The sequence below is a fragment of the Melospiza melodia genome, chromosome 1, assembly GCF_035770615.1.
Source record: "Melospiza melodia melodia isolate bMelMel2 chromosome 1, bMelMel2.pri, whole genome shotgun sequence".
Taxonomy (NCBI): Eukaryota; Metazoa; Chordata; class Aves; order Passeriformes; family Passerellidae; genus Melospiza; species Melospiza melodia.
Genome location: NC_086194.1, coordinates 40,197,430 through 40,221,984, shown reverse-complemented (window position 1 = coordinate 40,221,984; position 24,555 = coordinate 40,197,430). Strand labels below are relative to the sequence as shown.

The 24,555-nt window shown below is 35.0% G+C and overlaps 1 protein-coding gene across 1 annotated transcript in view; it reads left to right on the top strand.

Moving 5' to 3' along the window:
- Positions 1–23,695, top strand: part of NEK10 (NIMA related kinase 10) — a 77,173-nt gene extending 53,478 nt beyond the window's left edge. The window contains 9 exon segments of the mRNA XM_063157063.1: positions 4,659–4,743; positions 11,971–12,017; positions 13,649–13,829; positions 16,462–16,562; positions 19,537–19,649; positions 21,661–21,668; positions 21,881–21,979; positions 23,493–23,547; positions 23,632–23,695. Coding sequence (XP_063013133.1) covers positions 4,659–4,743; positions 11,971–12,017; positions 13,649–13,829; positions 16,462–16,562; positions 19,537–19,649; positions 21,661–21,668; positions 21,881–21,979; positions 23,493–23,547; positions 23,632–23,695 — 753 coding nt within the window.
- Positions 23,696–24,555: the final 860 nt, after the last annotated feature.

Sequence of the window (24,555 nt, the reverse complement as noted above, 5' to 3'; positions counted from 1 at the left end):
CCATATTTCTCTCTGCAGGATCCCAGATAGATGCCATAGTTTAACACTTAATTACTGAAAATTTCCTCCCCACAGTGGAAGTATGTAAAAGTTATATATGGTTTTTCTCTTATGTTGCATCCCCCCAGGTTTTTTTTTCTTTTTTTTTTCTTTTTTTTAAATTTTATTTGAGCTGAATAATAAAAAAAGTGGAGAAAGAGAAGAAAAGAAATGAGAATAATCAGAAGTCTACAGAACATGACTTAAGAAGTAAGATTGACATGATTTTAAGTGTAGTGATCAAAATTGGACCTAATTACTCCAACTGAGAATCTTCTTGGTACAAAGTAGAAAGAATACAAAATTTTCAGAATTAGTCTCTTTTTATATATCCCAGTATGATGTCTACCTTTTCAGAACAGTATGGTATTGTAGTATAATCAGTTTCTGATCCAGTGAACTCCCCATGTCTTTTACTGCAGAGCTTCTGTCACCAGTCCTTCTCTAGTCTGTGCAGTTGTATGGTTGTTTCTTCTTGCTCTCAGAACTTTGCATTTTCCCTACTTAAACTACATCAGTTCTTTTAGTTTGTCCAGTTTCTCAAACTTCCTTTGACACTAGCTGTCACTTTGATTGGCACAGCTCTGTGTGTGATGTATGTGCTGCAGTGTGATACACAATATGAATGGATCGCAGTCTGGGCACTTCTAATAGGCACTCTGCCTATCCATTATGCAGATTGTCACTGTAATTCAGTGACAACATTCAGTGCTTTTGGAACAAGGTCAAAAAGGAGCCTGATAAATTGTGCTCACTACCCATTTTCAGTTTAGCAAACACTCAAAGAAGTTACCAGGTTGAGTAGTTTTATGGTCAATTATTCAGCCAACTGAATCAACTGGTCGTGATTTTGTCTAGCTCACACTTCCTAGCTTTATTCTAGGACCTTATGAAAAACATTGTCAAAAACCTTGCTAAAACCCACATATGTAACATCTACTTCTTGTTCCTAATGCACAGGAGCTGTTACCATCTTACTGAAAAAGATATATTGGTTTAGCCTGGTTTTTCCCCTGTCAATTTCATGTTATATATTACTTTTTTTATTGGTAGTTTGCCAGTGGAAATAGGTTGTAGTTTGTTCTTGTTTTTGTTTTTCTTTTTTTAATAGAAATTCAATTGACTAGCATAATGCTGTGATTGTAAATGTCTCTAATAAAGAAGATTAATTAAATGCTCTTTGCAAATGCCACTAGAGAGCTCTATATTTCATGAAGACAGAAAAGTTAATTATTCTGGACAGCAGTATAACAAAACAGAGCTAAATAAAAGATCAGTATCTTTATTTTATTTCAACCTACATTTTCCTTTCTTTTTCTAATAGCTTTTAGATTCTTGTTGGAAGTCAAAAGCAGCAATTCAGGTTTCACTTTTCCAAAAACAAAGTATATCTCAATTTTAGTGTTGATAGTTACCAATGAAGAGATAGGGCAAGTATACAGGATCTGAATAAATACAGAAGTTTTCCTCCTGGCTGGGACACAAATTTCCAGAGATGCTTTTGCTCAGTAATAAAGGTAGATAAATGCTGGAAAAAAAACTTAATTGGTTCATAATTTGAACACTTTTTTGTGGGCGACTTTCTCCTTAGCTTTCCTTTTCAGCTGTGTTCTTTATACAAGAAGGCAGAATTTGTTTCAAAAATTAATCTGATGAATTGGGAAACTGAGGCACTAGTTTATAAGGAAAATGTGAAAATACACTGTATCAACTGATGGAGCCTCCAGAGAAATTTGTAAAATACTGGACTCTAGAATCAAGTAAGTGTAGGTATGAGCACAGTTCAAATGAATAAGTATCAACTGAATTCCTTTTTTAATGTTTGGGATATTTTGAATATTCCAGTTTCATAGACAGATAAGCATCTCTCTTTCTCCTTATCTGAAAGAAGCCTCTCTGAGACTTCAAGGCATATGAAAGTGATTGTTTCAATGTGTCGGAGTACACTTTTCTCCATGAACTTACAAAAAAATTATGTTATTTATAACCTTATATCCTTATGTAGGCCATTTTGGTCCCTCTGCTATAGTGAGCAAAAGTGACATTGAATTTGCCTTCCATTCTCTTCTAGCCAGGGTACTTTTGTTCTTCTAAATCAGCCAGTGTCTTACTAAAAAGAGAAAAAGCAGTACATAATATCCCTTTTAAAAATTATTAGCTATTTTCTAGGTGGAGAAAAATATATCACAGAAAATTTATTTATTATTCTCAGATTGGTAATGAAATACTATAGTTTTCTGTGTTCAAGTGCGTTGTCAATGGGCCAGATTTTTTTTCTGGACAGGTTATAGCTTTACAGTTTGCATAACTGCTTTAACACTTTAGGATGTGTTCCACTGGTATTTTAAGAGTTTCTCTAGTAGGTCTGTCCATTATTTTCAGGCTGAGGTCTATGGAATTCCATTCAGACATCTCAAACAGGTTTCCTTTCTTAAGGGACAGTGGGATCTGGCACCAGTTGGTATCAGATGTCTTTTTGATCTTTTTTTCCCCCCCTCAACTCCACCCGATGTACAAGTTATTGTTAACAATGAATCTTTTGAGTATGAGGTTCAATACTGAAAATGTTGAAAGGAGATTTGAGTTTGAAATGTCCATGCAGTTTGACCCTTATCTGTTTTTGCGTTGATTCCTTTGATGTGGAGCAGGTGGACTGTTTCTCTTCAGTAACTGTGCACTGACTGTTCAGGGCACAAGAAGTGTGTTCATATGTGCCAGGACTGGAGTGCTCTCTTAAAGTCAGCTTGAGAATCATCGTTAGTAGTTTTCATGCTGTGCTACACTGCAGTCTATTGTGGCAGCTTGGACATAACCTCAGCCCAGTACTGAAGTATAAAATGACCTTTTTCCACCTGAATTTAAAGAGAAAACCTTAACAAGCCATCTCTTGGCTTGTTATAGATTTGGGACTAGAACAAAGAATGGGGAGGTAGTTGAAGAAGATCATTATGTAGACAGTGTAGTATATGCAGTATATGTAGTATATGTAGTAATGCTCAGGGATACAGTGAAGTTTCTGAGGAGTAATTTTCTAGTGCGTTCACTCCTCTGTGTCCTAATAAAGGCAAAATACTTCATGGGAAAAACTTTGAAAGACTGTTGTCCTAGATACAAGACAAATTGTCTTATGCAGAGTCAGTAAGAATATAAGTTTTAGGAATGTGTTATCATCTGAAATGACTTTAATATTAAATATACTAATTTGTTTAATCTGATATAAATATATAATTCATCTCCTGTCCACCTTTATCATGCTTTACTTTGACAGGATGGAGTAAAAAAAATATGAGTTTATTTACACACAACAGAAATAACAGAAATAATATGTGAAGATTTGGAACAAGAGGAGATCATAAAAAATCTTCCTTCAAAATATGTTGCATTAAAATAGAAGCAGTAGCAGGGACTGGGGATTTCTATTCATTACAGAAAAACGATAAACATCGACAGCAGCAGGGGCAGAATTTTATATGCATCAAATTACAAACAAGATGCAGCACTTAAATGTTACAAGCAAATAATTTGTATTCAGTGTTTTGGTTTTCTTAGATCTGCTTTGATAATGCTAGCAGCATTTGGTCATTTCAACCTTTATGTCTCTCTAGCATCACATCTGTATTGCTTTGGTGCAGCCTAGCTTTAGGTAGCAGGGGGGGTCACAAAGATGGATCCTGTGGGAAGCTGCTGGAAGCTTCCACCATGTTTAGCAGAGCAAATCCTGATGGCTGTGAAGATGGACATGATGCTGGCCAAAGCTGGGCCAGCGAGAGAGGCTGGTAACTTCTCTGTGATGTCATATTTAAAAAGAAAATCAAAATAAAGTTACAGGTTTTGTTTCTAGTCAAAGAGGAGGAGGTGAGAATATGTGAGGGAAACAACATAGAGACACCAAGGTCAGTGGAGAAGGAGGGGAGGGGAGGAGGTGCTCCAGGTGCCAGAGCCAAAATTCCTCTGCAGGCCCTGGTGATGACCATGGTGAAGCAGCTGTGCCTCTGCAGCCCATGGGGATCCATGGGGAATGCAGAGATCCACCCACAGCCCGTGGAGGAGTGGGTGGATGCCTGGAGGAGGCTGTGATCCAGTGGAAGACCTGATGGAGAGGGAGGGCCCTGGCTTCCAGGCTGGAGCAGCCTGTCCTTGGAGAACTGCACTCCGTGAAGAGAGACCCATGCTGCAGCAGTTTTGGGAGGACTGTGTGCCCATGGGAAGGACTCATGTTTGCAGCAGGTGCAGAAGGCTGCTGCTCATGAGAGTGGCCCCACGATGGAGAAGTTCATGGAGAATTGTCTCCAGTGGGAGGGGACCCCATGACCTCACAGGGAAGGACTCCTCTCACAGAGCAGAAGAAAATCCCAGTGATAAACTGACCAAAACCCCCATGCCTTGTCTCCTTGCACTGTTGGTGGGAAGGAGGGAGAGGCTGGGGAGGGAATTCTGTTTTAAGGACTTATTTTACCTCTCATTATCCTCCTCTGATCCTGTTAGTAATAAACTTCATTTTGCTATCGAAGTTGTGCCTGATTTGCCCTTGAAATATTTCTCCCAGTCCTTATCTCACTCATGAAGCCTTTGCTAACTTTTCTTTGCTAACTTTTCTTAGTTTTCATTTGTATGTGCAGGTATTTTCTCTGAATGACAATGAGATAGACATAGTGGACAATTCAAGCAGCTCCAGTTCAAGTAATTTGGAAGAGTCTGCTGTTGGTAAGATTCTTCAAGAATGAAATGTACAAAACTTTCTAACAGTGAAGCAGTTGTTTAGTCCAATATATGAGGCTATTTCATGATTTGTCACTAGTTCACAATCTGCTGTTACCTAAGTGAAGAAAATCACTGTGCCTCTGTGACAGCCATGTCCAGTTTCATACATTTGGTACCACCAGGACTTTGTGTAGCTTGTCCCCATATTTTGCAGTAGCAACTATGAAAACTGGAATATTATTGAGCTTCTTGAGAAGGAAGATGGTTTTCAATTTAAACATAAGATGACTAATATTGATATGAAACAGATGGAAGAGTGTGAAGAAGAAAGTTGAAAGAGGCAAGCTTTAGCTGTCTGGAAGAATTGACTGAATGGAACTGAAGGAATGTGCAGATTTAATTAGGACAGAATTATGTGGCAAAACACAGCATTAATTCTGCTTATAGTTATTTATGGTAATCAAATTGGAAAACACCAGCTGTGTTGTGTGCAGTAACAGTTTTTTGGATTATATTTCCAATTTGAAAATTAAAAAAAAAATCAACTCAAAAAACAGTAGCACTAACCACTATGAGTTTACTTGCTAGATTGTGAGCTACCATGACCTACCTATTAAATGCAGTGGGATTCTGATTAGTGAAATCAAAGTGCATTTTATGCTGGAGAAAAAAGAGATGGGTGTTAGAGTTAAGCAAAATTTAAGGTTTCCATTAATAAAATATGGGGATGATTTAGATGTACTTTTAAAAGGTAAAGGGAATGTAGTTGTCTGAAGATTAGAAAATATTATTGCTGCAAATGTCCCAGGCTCCAAAAAACCTAGAATAACATTATTTGTTTGTAATCCTATTTGGTAGCTAGGTTTTATTTCATATTTTGGCCCAGGTACTGAAGAGCTGGGATGAGCTCTTCTTACAGAAGCCATTAGTGCAGGGCAAATAATGATGTGGTAATTCTACTTAAAATCCATTAAAATGATTTGCTAATTGTAACTGGATAGCATGCCATTCTGAAGGCTGGAGGACCTGTGGCTAGCCAGCCCTGAGATTATTGTCAAAATTTTCTTTAAAAATAATAATTTTAGAAAGCACTTTTTTGTGGCCCCATTCTTGTGCTAAGAGAGTAACAGGAGAAGGTTGCAGGATACAGGGAAGCCTTGAATAACTGTGGGAAGGGGCTGCATCAAATGAAGCCCTTGAGAAAAAGCAGCCTTCAGGGACAAAGCTGTATTCTATGTTCACACTGAAGAATAACACGTGTATCTCACAGGAATGCAATTCTTTGTGGGCTAGTTCAGCATTGCGCGCAGAAATTTGAAGCCTTTCTGTAGTTTGTAACTCACCACACCCAAAGCATTAGTGGTAATGATTTCCTTGTAGCTAATTTTTCTTTGTTAAGATTTTGACTTTAACAAAATATCAGCTTTTCCTAATATTTGAATGTTCTGAGCCATATTGCCATAGTTTTAATTAAATATTTTAAGTAGAAAGATTCCCTCAGTTCTTATCAGTCCCAGGAGCTTTAATCAGCATTTCTAGAAGTCATCCATTTTTCTCCTGGCAGAGAGTCTAATTATTATATAGATACTTCAGGATTGCTTTTTCAGGAAAATAACTGCAGTATCACATTCTTAGATCAGCTGTAGTTTCTACTTCATGTTGAAGTCAGTGTTATAGATCAGTTGTAATTAACGCTGGAAAATGTTTCTACTTTTCAGGGGTAAAGAAAAGATAACTTAAAAAAATATAAATTCAGGATAATTGGGTATTGCTTGAGAAATGTTCCATTCATTAATAATAAGTGGGTAACACAGTTTGAATTATCGGCCATGGTTTTGTCAAGCATGTCAGCATTACAGGGGAAAATGTGGCCAACTTTGATCCAGCTAAATTGGAAATTTCTAAAATGAAGATGAGAGTTTTAGTTTCAGGTATACTGATGAGGATTGTAAAAGGATTTGTCTAATCGTGCTGTCATCACATCACTCTTGGAGAAAATGTGATCATTCTAATTTGAAACTAGGGTGGTATTTTGCAAAAAGCTGTGGTATGCTGAGCTGTTCAGTAGCACAGACACTGGTATGGATTTGTCAGTAATAGGGGGAAGCTTTTTTATAGTCCCATATTGTCATAATATTTTAATGACTTTGCATACTCAGTGTTTTTCAGTTATGCTTTAAAAATAGAATTATTATTCTTAGTACAGAAGGTATGGACAATGTATTTCTACATGACCAACTCCTTTAACAAGATTGCCAAGTTTAGGGTGTGTAGATTCTGGAATAGTTGCTCCTGGTACTTGAAATGATTAATCCTACAGGAACAAAATTCTGCACATTTCAGAAGCATAGAGGCAGCAGTGACAGATGCATTTTTCTTTTCCTGAAGTAATTATAATTTCAAATTATGAAGATTGACAGAGGATAGGGACATACTGAGTTAAAAATCTGTGAAGAATGATGGGATGGTAACAGTTTATTAGTTGCACTTTTTTTCTTGGTTTAATATTACAAGGTTCCCAACTTTACCTTAACTTAGTCATATTAAAGGCTTTTTTCTTTTATTTGGTTTACAGCGTAACCATATCTTCACTTCTGTTGGTAAAACCAAATAGCAGGAAAATATCTTATATGTCTTAATGCATAGTAGTCCAGTAGAGCCAGTGTGTCAGTTGGGTGAAAGTTGAAAAATTTACTTTTTGTCTGGGAATGCTCTTTTGGATAATATTTTTTGTTTCCCTTAATTGTGTTCGTTTTCATCACAACCAGGACAGTGTCCTAAATACATTGAAGGACAATTCTCTGTAAAACCTGCTATTAGAAAACCCTGGTCTAAGGCTTTATTACTCCTAACCTTCCTCACAATATAGAGGTAGCATGCAATAGATTCTTTTCCGAATTGCTGAGCCTTTTCAAGAGAATAGTAAGTCTCAAAACACAGTCCTGCTGTGCAACTGGATCTTGTTTAAAAGTTTTTCTCTTACCTCATAATTTCATTTATGCTTCCACTATTTGGAGGAGTCTCTGCACTTTTATATCTTGTGACCAATAAGCAAAGACACTGATATTCAGGATTCCTTTCCTGTAAGAGTATTCAAAGTTACCATGTAATGAAGACACCACAGATATGCCTGAACCATATTCTAGTGATGTAACTCTTAAAGGGTCTCCTATATCCTTCTTTGAGAAATGCAACTGGTTTACACAGTGCCAGGACTTGAGTATTGTGCAGGTAGTGCTTGTATCCAGTTGAATAATTGAGGATTTCTAGAACTAGGATACTCTCAAGATAGGAACTCAGTGTGTTTTATGTAGCAAGTGGTTTGGCTCATCACTTAGGTCATGAATTTAGGTCATCACTTCACTCTAAATTTAACTATTTACTTTTGAGGATAACAACAACACATTATGAAATAAACCCCCATTCACTAATGTAATTTGTTTTCTGGAGCTTGTGATTTGGGTTACATTGCAGACAGCAACCTTATATCTTGAAAGTTCTGTAGTCACAGAGATGAGCCTTTTTTTAAAATTCAGACCAGTTGTATTTGATAGATTTGGCGACTTGAGAAGACATTTCTTCTTTATTAAAATGACTAGATAGTTTGGTATGTTTTTGGAATAAGATTGTCTGACATCTGCTATATATGGTTTTCTGGTTTGTGAGGAGAAAGTTTAGGGAATTTCTTGAAAATTATTATTGCACCAAGAAATCTATCATTTGAGCAATGGACTGTCTGTGAAGAACTTGGGAGACCTTAATGTTCTGTAGGCTTGCTTTTCATTATTTGTCTAAGATTCAGACTTCTCTTGAGACCTCAGGCTAATGGGATTTTGTTGAAGTCATCAGCCAAGACCTGGTTTTCCTATATTATGCCTGAGTTAAGTTTGAAGTATGTTTATGTCAACTTCTGTTGCTGTTCATGGAATCACTGCTAGCAAGAAAAAAAGTAGTTGTTTGCTCTGCAAAACAGCTTAATTAACCCGATTGTGATTGTCCATTCATGTGTAGTGATTTGAAGGGCAGCTTACTAAGTTACTATTTTTGAATAAATGAAGGTAATTTCACCTTACTCCTGAAAAGATCATTGAGCTGTCATTCAAAAAACTACTCTGCTTCCATTTCATTGAAGGAGATGTACTGAAGTTCTCTGCTAATGCAAAATTTTAATTCTATTTTCCTGCCAGTCTGATCAAACTTGGAGAGGTTTTCAGAGGCTTTGGTTTTTAGATACCATTGAAATGAAAGTTAAATCCAAAGCAAAAGTTACTCTCTTTTCAGGTTTTTCTGATCTCATATCATGTAACCAGCTCTTCCCTTGCAATTGCTTGTTTAGGTGCCTGCAAGAGCAGAACACTAAACTTCATATTAAAATGTATTTGTATGATTTTTACTGATGTTGATGCATGTTAAGAAGTTAGTCTTAGAAGTTGCTCTAATTACATCAGCTGCTAAAGACCAAAGTAGCAGTCAGAGAAATTATTTATGCCTCATTTAATACTTTTTTAAATGTCCTCAAGGCATCTGCATAGAGCAATTCAGAACAGGGAGGCTGATGAGAATTAAAAGCTTTGGCTTTTGTGTGTCTTTCACATTCTAACAAAAGTGGGCACACAGCAGGAAAGAGATGGAAGCTTTGTATTTCATTTTCCTTGAGATTGACTTGAACTGAAAAATACCCTCTTGCAAGGCATTTGAACAGAACATATTGCCTTGCTCTTTCTATCCATGTCAAAGGAGTAGCCATGGTAAAAGGAAATATGGCCCAGGAAACCCTGAGCTGAACACCAGGATACACTATGTGCTCCATGACTTACATGAGTCACCTTGCTGCACATCTGTGCTGTTTCTTACTCCCTGACTGGCTCTATATGATTAGCATAACTCACACACAGAAGACCAGGGATTATGAATAAAGTCATTAGTGTTCCTTGAATGTGTGGGTACACGTGTGAGTGTGTTTGTCACAATGATTTTTACATGTTTGAGTCTCCTTGTGTTTAGTCATTAAGTAAATTATTTTCCTGTTTTCATAGTGAGTAACATAATGAGATTCCTCTCTCAGGTCTAGCTGCTCAGTGGGTCTCTAGCATAATAAAAAGCAATAAATATAGGCCTGAAGGGTGTTTGCTATTGTTTAGTGATGTTCACCATCTTTGGCATTTTGTTTTATAGCATTAATAAGTATTTTCCTAACTTTAGCATATGAATCAGAAAATATTGCACCTCTGATGTGTACAGTCAGTGGTGATACAGACTCTTTGGTGTGAAATATCATGCACTTGTAAATACATCATACGATGGCAGATTAGCAAGTCAAATGTGGTGAGTCATCAAACTGATCAAACAAATTTGGATATGAACCCTTCACTGATAAGAGACCATTTATTTGAAACAGCCAAAGGGTGAAATATTTCAAACCCAATTTTGTAGATGGATACTTGAAAAGGGGGTTGTTTTTTATAAAATTCTAGCAAACATCTGTGTTCACTCTTAGCTTTCTAGCCAAGTGGTTTTAGTTACAGATTTTCTTGCATACATTCACATAATATATTATGGTATTTGTTGTGACAGAGAGTCTGAGGTTGCAACTCAAAATCCTTACCCCAAGCAACATGACTCACATTCATTCAGAGTTTCTACTTTTGTATTTATGTTATTTTGTCTGTGTCCTAAGCAGGTAAAATATCTGTTCCTTGAATAGGCACAATAACATTTTTGATTTCCTTCACTTTCTAGGCCGTGGGCACTCTCTTTTTCTATTTTTCTGTCTCATTAACAAAGTTAATTGAAGAACTTTTACTTCTATGAGGGCCTAGTTTATTTGCTGTTATGTAATTTAGCTGCTCTTATCAAATAGTCTTTTGTGCTAGCTAGCACAGAATTTTGGTGTCTGTTTTGCTAAGCAAAGTATCAGCAAAGATTAAAATGTTGTTTCTTTCTTGTTTCTTTCTCTTTCATTCCCTCTCTGTTTCTGTGTCTCCTTTTCAGGGAGACAGATTTGGCCTAAAGATGTATAATTTCTTTTGGTTTTAAAGTGAATTCAGTTTGACAGATGAAAGCCTCCTTCAGATTTTTTTTTAAATTTAGAGGATATCAGAAAAGTAGTAAAAATATTTCAGAGTACAACACAAAAGTATGTTTGAACATGAAAAGATCTAAGACTCTCAAAAATATGTTTGCTCTGCAGTTGCTCAAGAACTAATATAACTGCTGTAACAAGACCAACAATGGGAAAACAAGTTTGTTTGACATAAAATCTTTTTTTTTTCTTATCTGCTGTTTGAGTGATTAGATGCCTCTGTTCTTGTTTAGAGATAATGTTTATGATGTTACTAGTGTGGGAGAAAAATCTCATGTAGACAAAGATGCAGGCCTTGTACTAAAATACAATAATTGTATGTGAAAATTGTAAGAGTATTCTAATCTTGCTATTCAGATTTTCAGTTAGCAGAATTATCTTTTCATTAAACATACACTCTACCAAAATGAGATACCAGGGTGGTCTCAAATTACCATCCAAATTACCATCAAAAGAATGGTTTTACAGGAATGATTTAAGACAAATGCTTAAGACTAATATTTGCTTTAAGGCTATGCTTTCCAAGTGCATGAATAATAGATGTCATCAAACATTAGCTTTCCTTCTACACATTTTTTGGCAGTATGCAATAAATTATTTCAATGTTTACATTCAGTTTTATTGCTGATTAGATGTTGGCCCAATAACTGGTCATACTGCTGTCTTCAAGGCCTTGACTTCAGTAGGATTATTTTAAAAGGAAGGTATTGCATGTGTTATTGCATACAGATAGCCACCAAACGGAATGGTGGCAGTAAATATCTGGTGAACCTCTAAGAACATGGGCAAATATTCTATCTCCATATCCAGACTAGAGAAAATGTTGTGGCTATAGTGGTAGCAGTACCTGTAACAATTTAATGCAAATCCGGATGCATATTCTGTGAACATCTAGTCAGCCTGTGTTGTTACTTTCTGTAACAGTTTTCTGATGTAATTTATTAAAATACTTGTCAGGCTGAGATTTTTGTTATGATGCAAGCAATTTTTTGATACATCAAACAGCAACTTGATAGGTGGAGGTTTGGAGCTTGTTTAATGCTGTTTTTAAAAAGTTGTTTTGACAACATATCTGGGAATAGAGGATATTAACATGCATGTTGTACATTTCTTTTAAACAGAAAATAATATTTATGTGTTTGTTTCAGGTATAATTAAACAAAGTTTCAGTGTTTCTGAAAGACAGCCTCAGATAAGATAGGTGTAATTTATGATTTAAATATAATTGATCATTGTTGCTATCAGTTCCAGCTGGTTGTTTCACAGTGGAACAGTTCCTCAAGTTCCTTGTGGAACATGTCCTTGGTTACCTTTGACTTTATTTTACCTCAGCCTAGGACCCCAATTCTGCTTGAGGATATGTTAGAGGGTGTATGCGTGCAAAAGCTTTACATGATAAATAGTTTTAACAATGGACCATGCTACTGAAACTTAAACTGACATCAGTTTATTAGTCAAATTCTGGTTTTATATTTTTAAGCAGATGCTTTTCCATAGAAAATGGTGCTTGTGTATTTGATAATTTAGAGTATGCTGTAGTAGTCTAGAGTAGTACCTTGTCTCTTTGAAATCCTCTGGACTTTCTGTATAAGCATAAACACCCATTTCTTGCATTTTGGAGGCCTCATTTCTTCAAAAAGGAAACAAACAGAAGCAGAATAAATCATGTCATCCTTCTTCTAAAGATCTTCCTTTTTCTTCTGTTTCTTCAGTAACATATCAAACACATTCCCGACCATTATTTTTCTGATCACTTTGGCACCACCCTTATGCAGAAATGCTGTCAATTGTTTCTTCATTTCTGCTTTTCTTCCATATCTGGGAAAAAACTCTCAAAATCACTCCTGGCAGCATCTGTCTCCCAAACATTTTTTTCATTTTGCCTTTGACTTAGCTAGGTAAGTATTTGTAATGATTGCACTGATTCTTTTGCTTGTTTCTCCACAGACCCTGTTTGAATCAAGTGCAATATTTTATTTTTGCTTTCAGAATGGTGCTTAGCATAACACCCATCCAGTCTGTTATTTATCCCTTCCTAACCCTTACATGTTCTGCAGTCCTGTTGCAGCCTCCCCATGCTTGAGCGTTGAAGAAAGCATTTTCTTTCTCATTGTAGAAACTCATTACTATACAAATCTCTGCCCCTCACATTATCATCTGCAAAACTATTTCCTTGTCTTGATTTGTAACTACTCCTTGAAACAGTGGTTTTCCCTACTGTTACAAAAATAGATAAAAATTTGGGCTATTGCGGCTGCCATCCATCAGGGCATCATGTTTGTTCTTTCAGTTCCCTGGTGTCTGTGCCCATTTGTTATTGCTTATCTCAGATAGTGAGATCTGCAGGCTGGGAAAGTATTTGTCTAGAGTTTAGAGAAGGATATAGCATTGATGCATGTAGACCTGTATTTCTGACATTGAAATATTGCCTTTCTGGTGATGGAATACCAATTTTTTCCCCATTTTACTAGTACTGACCAAGGAAAGAAATTTTTATTTAGTAGAAGTCATTCTATTTTGGGCATGCAGAGTAAACCAGTTTTTAGAAATGGACAGTTGTAAACTAGTGAATTTGGACAGATTTCCTTTAGGTGAAGCATGAGAAGGAGTCAAGGAATACTGCTATTTTCTGAACAACCATTGATGCCAAACACAATTAAAACTTGTTTCTTTTTTTAAAAAAATGATAGATTATGTTGACAGTTCTGGATAAAGACTGTGATCAGGTAATCTTGTGCTCACAAAAAATTCAAACTTTAACTTACATTAAATCTAATGATTTTCAAGTTTTTGAACATTATTACATTATTCTCCTATTGCATATAGAATGTTTCCTCTTTTATTTCTTCCTCTTTATTGCCTATTGATTTGCTTTTAAGAGTACCTTCACTCACCCACAGGCCCCACATTAAGAAAATCAAGTGTTTCTTCGTGATGAGATGGCAGTTTCATAGTCTACCAGTTGTAGCTCTTTAAAATGTGAATCATCATGATTTTATTTATAATTGTATTTTTACATGTTAGAAAAAGAGATAATTACATTTTACATACAAATATCTTATCTGAAGTATCATTAAGGTACTTCTTAAGAGTATGAATTCCAACAGTGAATCAGTAAGATCTCATATTAATTGTCATTATCCCAGCTAAACTTCTGCAGAATGAAATGGGAAATTCTCCTGTAAAATGAATATTTCATGCAGCTCTTGCAAATTATCATGTATTTATGCATCATGATTGATGAAACAAATTTTCCATTTGAAGTACTTTTATCGAGAAGCTTCACACCCTGTAAGTTGCTAAGATGTGATTTCAGAATGCATATTGTCTCAGTTAAATAATATTTGAAATAAAATTATTTTGATCAGTTAGGATATTGATCTTCACAAAAAAGTGCTTGTTGTCTGTACTAAGTTCTATTTTACAGCTTTTAATGTAAAAACTGTATTAAGAATTTTAATTATGCAGTACAAATCCAAATTTGATGTCAACCTTCTGTAGTTTCAGTGCTGTTTTCTAAAGGGTGCTCTGTAATAACAATTCAGTTTAAACAAATGTCTGTGTGCTATAATGATCTACAGAAAAATAGTTTAGCCTTTGTTGATATTTTCAGTTCTGTGAGTAAATTGAGTGAATCCATTATCTTTTGCCAGTGATGTTTTCCTTTTGGATAAAAGTCTTAAACGCTTTGGTCAAGTCTTCAGCAGCCTATTCACACATGTACCCTCATCTTCCAAATAATACTTCTGTATTAAAAAAAAAACCCAAAAAACCAAAACAAACAAACGAAGAACTTGGAGTGGTCCAGTGTGTGGACTTCATGGGAACTCCTAAAGTCTTTGAAGCACACAGGTACTACAAATAGACATTAAATCTGGTACTCGTAGATTTTTAAGTCAAATTGTTGCTGTCATCCTAGAAAAGAAAGAGCTAGAAAGAGCTCCTTAAGCTGAATAACAGAGAAACCTAAATGATGTCCTTCTTGGTCTTTGCTGTTTGCTGTTATCATTCTAAACATATTTCTATTCAGAAAAAAATAATTCAATACCTACAAAAGAAAAGGCCCTGACTTATTTGCTTTTGGTTTATAATACAAGCCATTGACAGGAAAAGAGGAGACAAATACCACAGAAGAGAGAGCAGTGAAAAAGGGAACATGTCAAAGCAGTGAAGGTTTTATGAGTGTCCTTAACATAACTGAAGATTTTAAGGCAATAATGGCAAGACCACACTGGATTCTTTTGGGCCTTGATTATAACAGAATTGAAACAGTTGGTAGAGAGGTGAAAATTAGGCAAAAAAAACCTAAATCAGAATTGTTCTTTGGGTGGCATATATTTTTAGATTATTATAGCATGGCTTCCACTGTCACCTTGAGCAGAACCAACTTACATTGTTCTTTAAGTGACTCAGAGGAAACACAAAACATTTTTTTGTCTTACTGATTATTAAGAGAAGACCTAGGGAAAATATGTCAAACTGAATTTCACTTGGCTTTCTCAAGACATTTGCCAAAAGTCAGTGCAACAAAAAACCTCATAAATATCAATGGTGTTGTCTTCCTGAGCCTACTAGAAATGTGTCTCCCTGTGGTAGAGAAGGATGTTTATCTGTATTGCTTTATTTCTGTGAGAGCATAGTTCAGATCTGGATGGTCTTTAGACACTAATATTTGTGAATATCTTTCTTCTTATTGAAGTAGCCAGCACAGAAATTCATCAGTAAAAAAGTAGTAGTAGTTCTTTTGTGGACTAGTTAATGTTGGTATTTGGATTTCATCACCCTCTCAGTAGAATTTTTAATCTTGACATAAGATCACATTGGGAAAAAAAAAGAAGAACATTTTCTGTGGTTGTAATTTTATACATCAGACTTGATGATCCTCAGGGTGTTTCTGTGAGAGTAAATGGTAGAATATCTAAATTAGTCTCTGAAGTGTGATTTAGAGAAAATTGTATTTAGGAGAGGTACAGGGCTGCTGGCTGAAGTTCAATACTTTGAACAAAGCTTTGCTTAGCTCCCAAGTCTAATGGTCAACGTGGAAAGATTATTTTGTGAACTAATGTTCTTCTGTGATCCACTAAGTGTTTTATAGTGGAAGCCTGCTGATAAACTTTTATTTAATCTCCGAGCCTGACAAGGTGTATGACTTCAATACACAAGATTAAAAATCCTAAACAATAGATTTACCTCATTGAAATAGTCCACATCAGACATATTATTGTAATGCTTAGGGTAGAATGAAAATAAATTCAATAACATCAAAATATATGAAAAAATATGTTTTGTTAGTCTATGTAAAAAAAATCAGTTAAGAAAATTATGTTTCTCATATATTTATCCTTTTGAATAAGTATGACAAAATTTTAACAATTGTTGAGGTACATTAATACTGCTTCTGTCATGGAGTAATTTAGTGATTCAGAGAAAGGGATTTTCTTTTGAAACACATTGACACTTATATTGTCTAAATTTTTAACATTTTAGATTATCCTTTTTTTGTTCCCAGAATTATTAGAAAAACAAGTCAAACATTTCAACTTGGTATTTACAGCTGCGAGTTTTAAACATTCTATGCTATTAATGTGCTAAGGCAACAAAATGAGCTGCCCTCCTGATTTTTCTCTTGCCATCTACAGCATTGGCAGGAATTGTTGAATCACAAGGAAAGGTGCATCAGATCAGTGACCCTGTTCAGCAGATTCTTGTTCAGCTGCACAAAATTATCTTCACCACTAAAGTATGCATTACTGTTGCTTTTGACATTCTGTACTTTTTAGTCATTTGCTGTTGTCAAAATGATGTTACTGCAAAGTGCTGCTAATTTAGTTACTGTTCTTTAAAAACAACAGAACTTGACATTTTTGCAGATGGCAGGATGCTTTAAAAATATATCATTAAAATAAAGACTAACTTTGAATATTAGTATGTGGAGGATGGCAATAATTGAGTCATATAAAAAAAAGCTGTAGCTCACCTCAGAAAAATGGATTGTACAGTAAAGTATTTTTACAACATTCTGTCATACCAGCAATATGACTACTTAAGGTGACAATATCATATACTGACATGGAGAGTTAATGAAATGCTTTCTTCTGTGGTAATAGTTTTGATAATTTTAAGTTGTATTTTAATTATCAGCACATAGTAATGCTCTCTTGGGAGTTTTAGTGCAATAGATGAAATCCTGAACATGTTAACTTTTTGAAATGTCAGATATTTTTCAAATTTAAGACTTATTTTAAAATTAAGTCCAACTTCATAGTGAGAGTTGAAGTTATTTCATTTTGATTCCAAAACAAAAATGGAGCAGAGCTGATACAAAATCTGCCTTGAATTCTCACATAAAAATGTGATTGGAACCTCTTTATTCTGCAGAAGGATGGCTACCGTGCAGCTATTTGAAACATTTGCTATTATTAGAGAAAAAGCTTTTTCTTTTCCAAAATGAAGTTTACATTTGGGACACGATGTTTATCACCTCAGGGCTTTTGAGATTTATCAGCCAAATTTGTTTGATTTTGTTTAGAACAGAATAACATAAATGAACTTGGGTGTGCTTTACATGTCTCCTTTTTGTTTTCTCTTTTCTTTCCTTTTAATTGTCAAGCTTATCAAAACAGGTAATACAAGAACTAAATTATCAGAGACAAAAGAAACAAACATTATTTAAGACAGTTGGAAATTATATCCTTCTCCTATCAGGAGAAATGAGGCAGTTCAGTTTTTACATGGTATTTTAGGAGCATGTCCAAGGTGCTCATTAGTTCTATCCTATCCTTTCTGTTGAAGGAGGTTTTCTCAAGTGGCTTACTAATTAGTATGAGTTATTGTAATGTGGATACTCAAGAACTGAGAACTAACAGCAGCTCAAAAACTGGCTCAGAATTGACCACTGAAGCAGTAGCGCCAGCTTTTCTCTGATTTCAGAGAAACCAAAATCCATACCTGTACTTGTTTACTATGTTCCACATGCCTCCCTTGAACTCGTTTATCTTTTTACAAATCTGAGGTCGAGTATTTTTTATAATACACAGCTGTTTTCTCAAACTGTTACATATTCCAGTTGACAGTTTAAAACTGAAGTTTGCAAGGAGGAGTTCTTGCCTGTTAGTTCTTGGCTGCCAGCAGCCTTCCCTGTTTCCATGGGAACAAGAATCAGAATGATCTCTGGAAAACAATGTAAGAGAGCTTTTTAAAAAGCATTATGTAAATCCCTGGCTTTTTTTTTTTTTTTTTTTTAACTAATCTGACAACTGATTTGATTAAAACAAAAGCTAAAATTGAACACTAGTGCCTGAGGCAACTCCAAGTTTCTCAAGCACTGGACTTGTTCTTTACCATTTCTACTTCAGAATACCCCAGTATCCCCATGGTACATTAACTACACACTGCAGTGGTATGTAATCCATAGAATATGTTGTCAGCCTTTCCTAGGGCATCATTTTTTTTACTCTCTCATAGGCTAAGGAACATTCAACTTCTGACTTAAAGCAAAAGTATAAGGCCTTATCTGCATGAGAAAAGAGTAGTGTCTGTCTGTGAGAAAAAAAAAAATCTCTGCATGCCAGCAGCTGTCTGGAGAAGTCTTTTGTGCTTAGCATGTGACATTGATCCCTGGTTTGTTAGAGCAAATCAGGACTCCTGTGAGGCCAATAAAACCATTCTGGATTTATTGCTGTCTAAGAGCAGTAATTTGTTCCACTGGGATAAACGTCTCTATAATGTCTCCTATGGCAGGGTTTGAATGTGAATCATTAGGGGTCAACCCCTCCCTAAGTAGTCAAAAAGCTTCCTGAATTCAGTTGAGTGGTACTTCATGAATTCACATCAATGAAATTATTATAAAGCGTGTATGAAATGGGAGAAAATCATAGTTTTTCAACTATGTAGAAGCAACAGATAAGATAAATTCAAAAGGGTAGTAACATACCATAGAATTGTTGTCAGACTGGGTTGATGTCATTGCAGTTACCAACAGCTGAAACTGTACATTTGCTGTTGGAACATAAAAATTATTTTAAAGGAAAAAATATTTTAAAGTCTTTATTGAAGACTTTAAGTACATTATTTGTGGGGGTTTTGTTTGGGTTTTTGTTGTTTTTCTAAATATAGGTGAAAGATGTGTTCTTTTTCAACCAAAAGGATACAGGAAGAAAAAGTATGTAAAACTAGTTATGCTTCAAGTGAAAGGTAAATTACCCCTCTCAGGAAGCTTAGAGCAAAAGGGGTGTTCTGAATTGTATGAAGACCCTTGAGGACATTAAAAGAGGCCATTGAAGCCATTCTATGCACATTCAAGGAAGGTCTAAGTTTCTTCATTAATTTCAGATGGAGAGATTCATTATAGCCAACATGAAATCTAAGGCAGTGTTCTATGTGCTTCATCTGTAGAAAAATGTCCCAAATACTGGCACTTTGATCAGGGAGGCAAATCTGGTATTACCAGTGTTAGGCTAATAAAGATGATTACCTTCAAGACTAGAGGAACTGAGCTCATGGTAAGCTAAGCCTAACAGAATGGGCAAACAAAGGAGCCTTATTCTAATATGTCACTAAATCAAGTCTTACACTGTTGTTTATCACCATGTCATTAGATAACAATGTTTCTTTTTTCAGGGTAGCTACATTTCTCAGTAATGGCACTTCTGAATGGGTCCCTTTCATGGCAGGTGTAACTGAATGGTGAAAGTGCATTTCCTTGTCTCATGTAGCTTCCTCCAGCTTTGCAATGCAACTTGGAAAGGAGAATCGTTGAGAGATTCAAGAAGTCCATTTTCAGTCAGAAGAGCAATCCTTGTAAACTGGAATAAGAAATCAAAAAGGTGTGGTACACCATTTACTACTTGTGTTCAAGTTTGTCTCTCTTTCCATTCAGTCATGCTATTGATATCAGTATCAGAAAAATGTAAGTGTAAGAATCCATTTTCAAAAGGAAATATTTTAAATATTTTCCAGCTATCCTATATTTGGAAAATATGGAGTCTCCTTAAGTAAGAAATTTTTGCAGGATGGTTTCAGGTTTGTATCTTGTCATTAGAACTCTTTCTGTAAATGGTAAGGACCTGCTAACTCCTAAGACACAAACCCAGATTTCATCTCATCAGAGCTCAAAAAGACAAGAGGAAGGGTAACATAACTAGAGATTATATAAGCTCTTAAGTTATACAAGCTCCGCTTGATTTGATTTGTTAATAGTTCCTTAATATTTTTCTTATTTTGGACTGTATTCCTACTTAAACCATTAATCTTAAGAGAGCAGTGTCCCAGAGTACCTTAAATATAACATACCTTGTCCTGCTGTTGCACAGTGTGTCAGCAACATTTTAGTGTCATCAATTTAAAAGTACTGTAGATTTGTAAGAATGAAAAAGCATTCTTGCTTGTTTTCCAGTGACATGCTGGATGCTTTCCAACAGAGAAAGATCTAATGACTAATATCAGAATTTATAAATGTTCCTTCACAATCTCCTGAGAGGACTGCAATCAGCAAAGGATTTGAACTTTAATTCCTTGGCATCTGTGTACTGTGGGATACTGAAGCTAAGATGTTTCATTTACGAATTGATGATAAAGTAGTTATTAGTTTTATTATTGTACCTAAAATTTGATGACTAAGGTGACTTATTATCATTCACATAGTTCTCCCTCTGTAACTTAATTTGATTATCACCTACTTCCACTGAATTATGGAATCTTCTGTGTAATTGTTTGCTGTGAAACAGATTCATCCCAAATTCTGGATCCTTCCTTTGCTTTTGTAATAATTAACCTGAGGTGCTAAAACTTCCTGGAAGGTGGCACATTGATAATACATTAGATGCTTCTAAGGATGCTTCTTTCTGAGCTATCAGTTTCGTGCTGTCCTGTTAAGCTGGAATTTGTATTAAATATTCCAGAGTTTCAGCTATAACATTAAATCTAAGAAATACCTGCTCATTGTGTATTGAGTTGATGTTTTCAGAAACAAATGCCCAAAAATATGGTAAGAAAAAGGAAGTGTTTATTATAAAATTAACTTAATTTTCAGGTGTTCAGAAATAAAGGAAATTATTTGTAAATGTTATCAACTGTAAAATTGTGTTAGCTTCAAAACTATTGGACTTTAACCTGTAGAAAAGGAAAGAAATACTTTATTTAGAAAGTAAATGGTAGTAAATTGAAAATGCTTGAAACATTGAATACAATTCTGGGCATTGTACCTTGAAGGAAAGATCATTTGGAGGTAATGGGAAGAACCTAAATAGAGAAAAGAATGATGTTGAACTCTTACAGCAAATGTTGTTGTGAGGTTTTACAATTTCTGGAAATAAAATTTTAAAATAATGGGGTTTTAACTGCATCAAGTTAGAAAACCTAATAAGAATTACAGACAAAAAGATTCCTCCATAAATCTGTGGTGGGGTAAAGGTCTTCCAACAACAGAAATTCTTCTGTTTCTGTAACTGTAAAAGTTATCATGTTGCAGAAATGCATAACTGAGATTTCTCTCCCATACACAAAAGTGGTCCTGTTAGAGTTGTTACCTTGTAACCTGTAGATATTTTCAAAACTAGATGCTTTTAAGTTTAATGTCAGTATCATTGCTCATATAATCAAGTATCTGAACTGACTTTCAGATTTCAAAAGTGCTGGAATGGGAATTCTAATGAGAATTATGCCACTTGAATATCAGCTAACAATTTTGCTTGAAGCCACAATTTTAAAAACCAGAGTCCTAAGCTGCTTCTCTCATAGGTTCAAGAGAACACACTTTCCTTTTTATCTTCACACAAATGTATAGTTTGTGACATTTTTTCAGATAATCTGAAAAACTCAGTGTTTTATACTAAGTGCAGCTTGCAATGTTCAGTGTTTCTGGAGAGAAAAAGGTAGAATGTTCGTAATCATGTTCCCCACTTTTTCATTAATCTCAAAAGTACTGAAATTTCTTTTGATTTCTCATTGCAATGGGAAACATAAGTGTAAACTGCCTCCCAGAGTCTGAAGTTTTGGCAAATGAGAAGGAGGAACTTTTCAGGTGTCTTTATTTGTTTGGTCTCTTTTCTTTTTCCCTAGATGCTGCTGAATTGATTGAACCCAATATCTTCACAACAGATTGGCATGGGGTACATCTTTCTTCAGGTGGAAATATGCTGCTGCCAGATGATAGAAAAGGTAAACAAAGCACCATAATCTTTGGTAGTGGCATATATTTTTCTAATAAAATGTATAGTATCAATGTATATTTTTCTAATAAAATGTATGGTATCAAAGCAGAAGGAATTGCTACTCTGTGATCAGTCTTGAAAGACAATAAAGTTATGTTGACCATACTGATTTTCTAGGGGGGGTTATTGGTTTTTGTTTTGGAGTTCTTGGTTGGTTGGGTTTTGTTTTGTTCAATTCCTGGTAAGATACACAGCTCAGCACTGCTGGAACTTTCTACTGATTGAAGAGAGTACACTTTGAAATTATAAGGAAATATCACAGATACAAATAGTTCATGATTCATCCATGAAAGTTAATAGAAATGTTTGTAAGTGAAAATATCATATTAAGGACTTACCTGTCCTTGTGTATGACTTTTAAATCAACTATGTTTAAACCCTTAGGTGGTTCTTTTGTCATGTTTGAAACAGTCGTAATTGGTTGATTTAATTACATAGATCAAACCATACGAACTTGAGGAGGGAAAAATGCACACATGCATATATATATATATATATATATATATATATATATATATATATATATATATATATATATATATATATGTATATATACGTGTGTGTGTGTGTATATATATTTATATATGTATATATACTTTAGAAAATATATCTATATATGTGTCAATTCTACTTTGACTAGTGATACTCAGCTAGACAAATCATACACACCATATAAAATCAAACCTGCCAACCTGCCAGCTGTGGAGTCACCCAGGGTGGGGAACTACAATTCCTGGTTCAGAGACGTTTTACATCATGTGGTTTTTTCTGCAGTAGACATAAGGGAAATGTGCTGCCTGTATTTTGGTAATTGTCCCAATTACATTCTTCTAAATACAGAAAAAACTGTTGCAATCCATGGACTAGCAAATACAGTAACATTAAAATTTGTGGCACCAGAAAGAAGAGTGAAGAACTTTAATTTTGATGGTCTTTGTGTTGAAAATAGCATATCTGTTCCACAGCTTATTGCAAAAACCAGAATTAATACTAAGTGTCAAGGGTGACATTGGAGCAGGAAATGAGTTCCTAACAATCTCTTTAAATATGAGCATTATTTTGTTCCTGGAGACGATAATGCAATTTGTTGATATGCTCATTATCTGTAATTTTTGAATCTCTTAACCTGCAGACAATACTTTTGTCCTCACAAATTGCTGCTGGCTGTGTGCCCTTTCCACTGTAAATTTTCTCTGTAAGTGGGAAAAAATATGAAAGTTGCATTTCTGAGTTCTGTTACATTAAGTCTTTATTTTTCATTGGTTAGAATATTTCCATAGTGCATGTGCACCAAATGTTCATATCATGCCATAAAATGACTCCACCTTTTCAGGGGGTCATTATGCTCAGTGGGAGTTACTGATCATGAAGCTTCTGGCTTGTCATTGTGTTTGAAGTGGAATTGCTAAGAAACAGATTCCAAATTCAGTAGTATAACATTGCTTGCCTTTTACTTGAAGGCATTCTTGGCACTTCTGGCATGGCAGAAGGGATGACATATGAGCAGTTGCAGGTAAGCTGTATATTTACCTGTATGTATTCATTTATTACTCTTAATGAGTATAATTCATTGAAATCAAGTTCTTTTGTGTTGTACACTCTAATTGAAGAGGTTCTAGAGGAAAGTGGTTATTACAGTTTCTCTTCTTACAGGTCAGTCTAGTCAATTTAAAAAGAAAATGTTAATTATGAAGTGCTAAACCCAAATGTATCATCTTCCTGTTTATGTGACTGCAATTCACTTTAAACTTGGTGCAGTATGTGGTTTATTATAATACATGGATGCATGGACTGGAAGAAATGTGTGTGGGATATGTTAGCTAATATAAGCAGCTTTTTTTGACCACATCTGTTTTCTGCATTCAGATGAAAGAGTCGTACAAGTGTGGCAGCAATTTCCTCACATTTTTTCCCACATAAACTCACATTTAAACAAAAGGTTAATTACATAGAAGAATATTTTATGTTAACACACTGCCATTACAGGATTTAAAGGACAAAGCTGATATCTTTAGCAAAATATTAGAGTACAGTGCAAAAGCCAGTATAAGTGTTTACTAGCATGAAAGTGCAGGGAATGAAAACAAATGTGGTGGTCTTTGAAACTAGGCAAATGCTTTGTCCTCAAGATGGTATATCTTTTCCTGCAAGAAAATTTTGACACAAGAGAGAAAATTAACTGTATAATTTTTCATGTTTTACACCTGATATCCCATTATTTGTCATCTCAAATATTCTTAGTGCAAAAGAAACATTAACTGCTTCAATTAAGTAAGTCTTTCTTGTCTTTACATTAATCACCTTTTTAAAGTCTGCGAGACTGCAGTTAGGTTTTCTAAAACAAACGAATAAACAAACATAAACCCTCCCAGCCCTTTGCCCTGCCTGTTATAAGTATTAGGAAATTTTAAGAATGGTTCCTGGTGCCTCAGCATACTTTTCAGTTATTTTTTATCTTTGCAAGGTTTTTGGTATGATTCAAACTCAAAAAATTTCTGATGGTAGTCTATAGGCTACTCATTA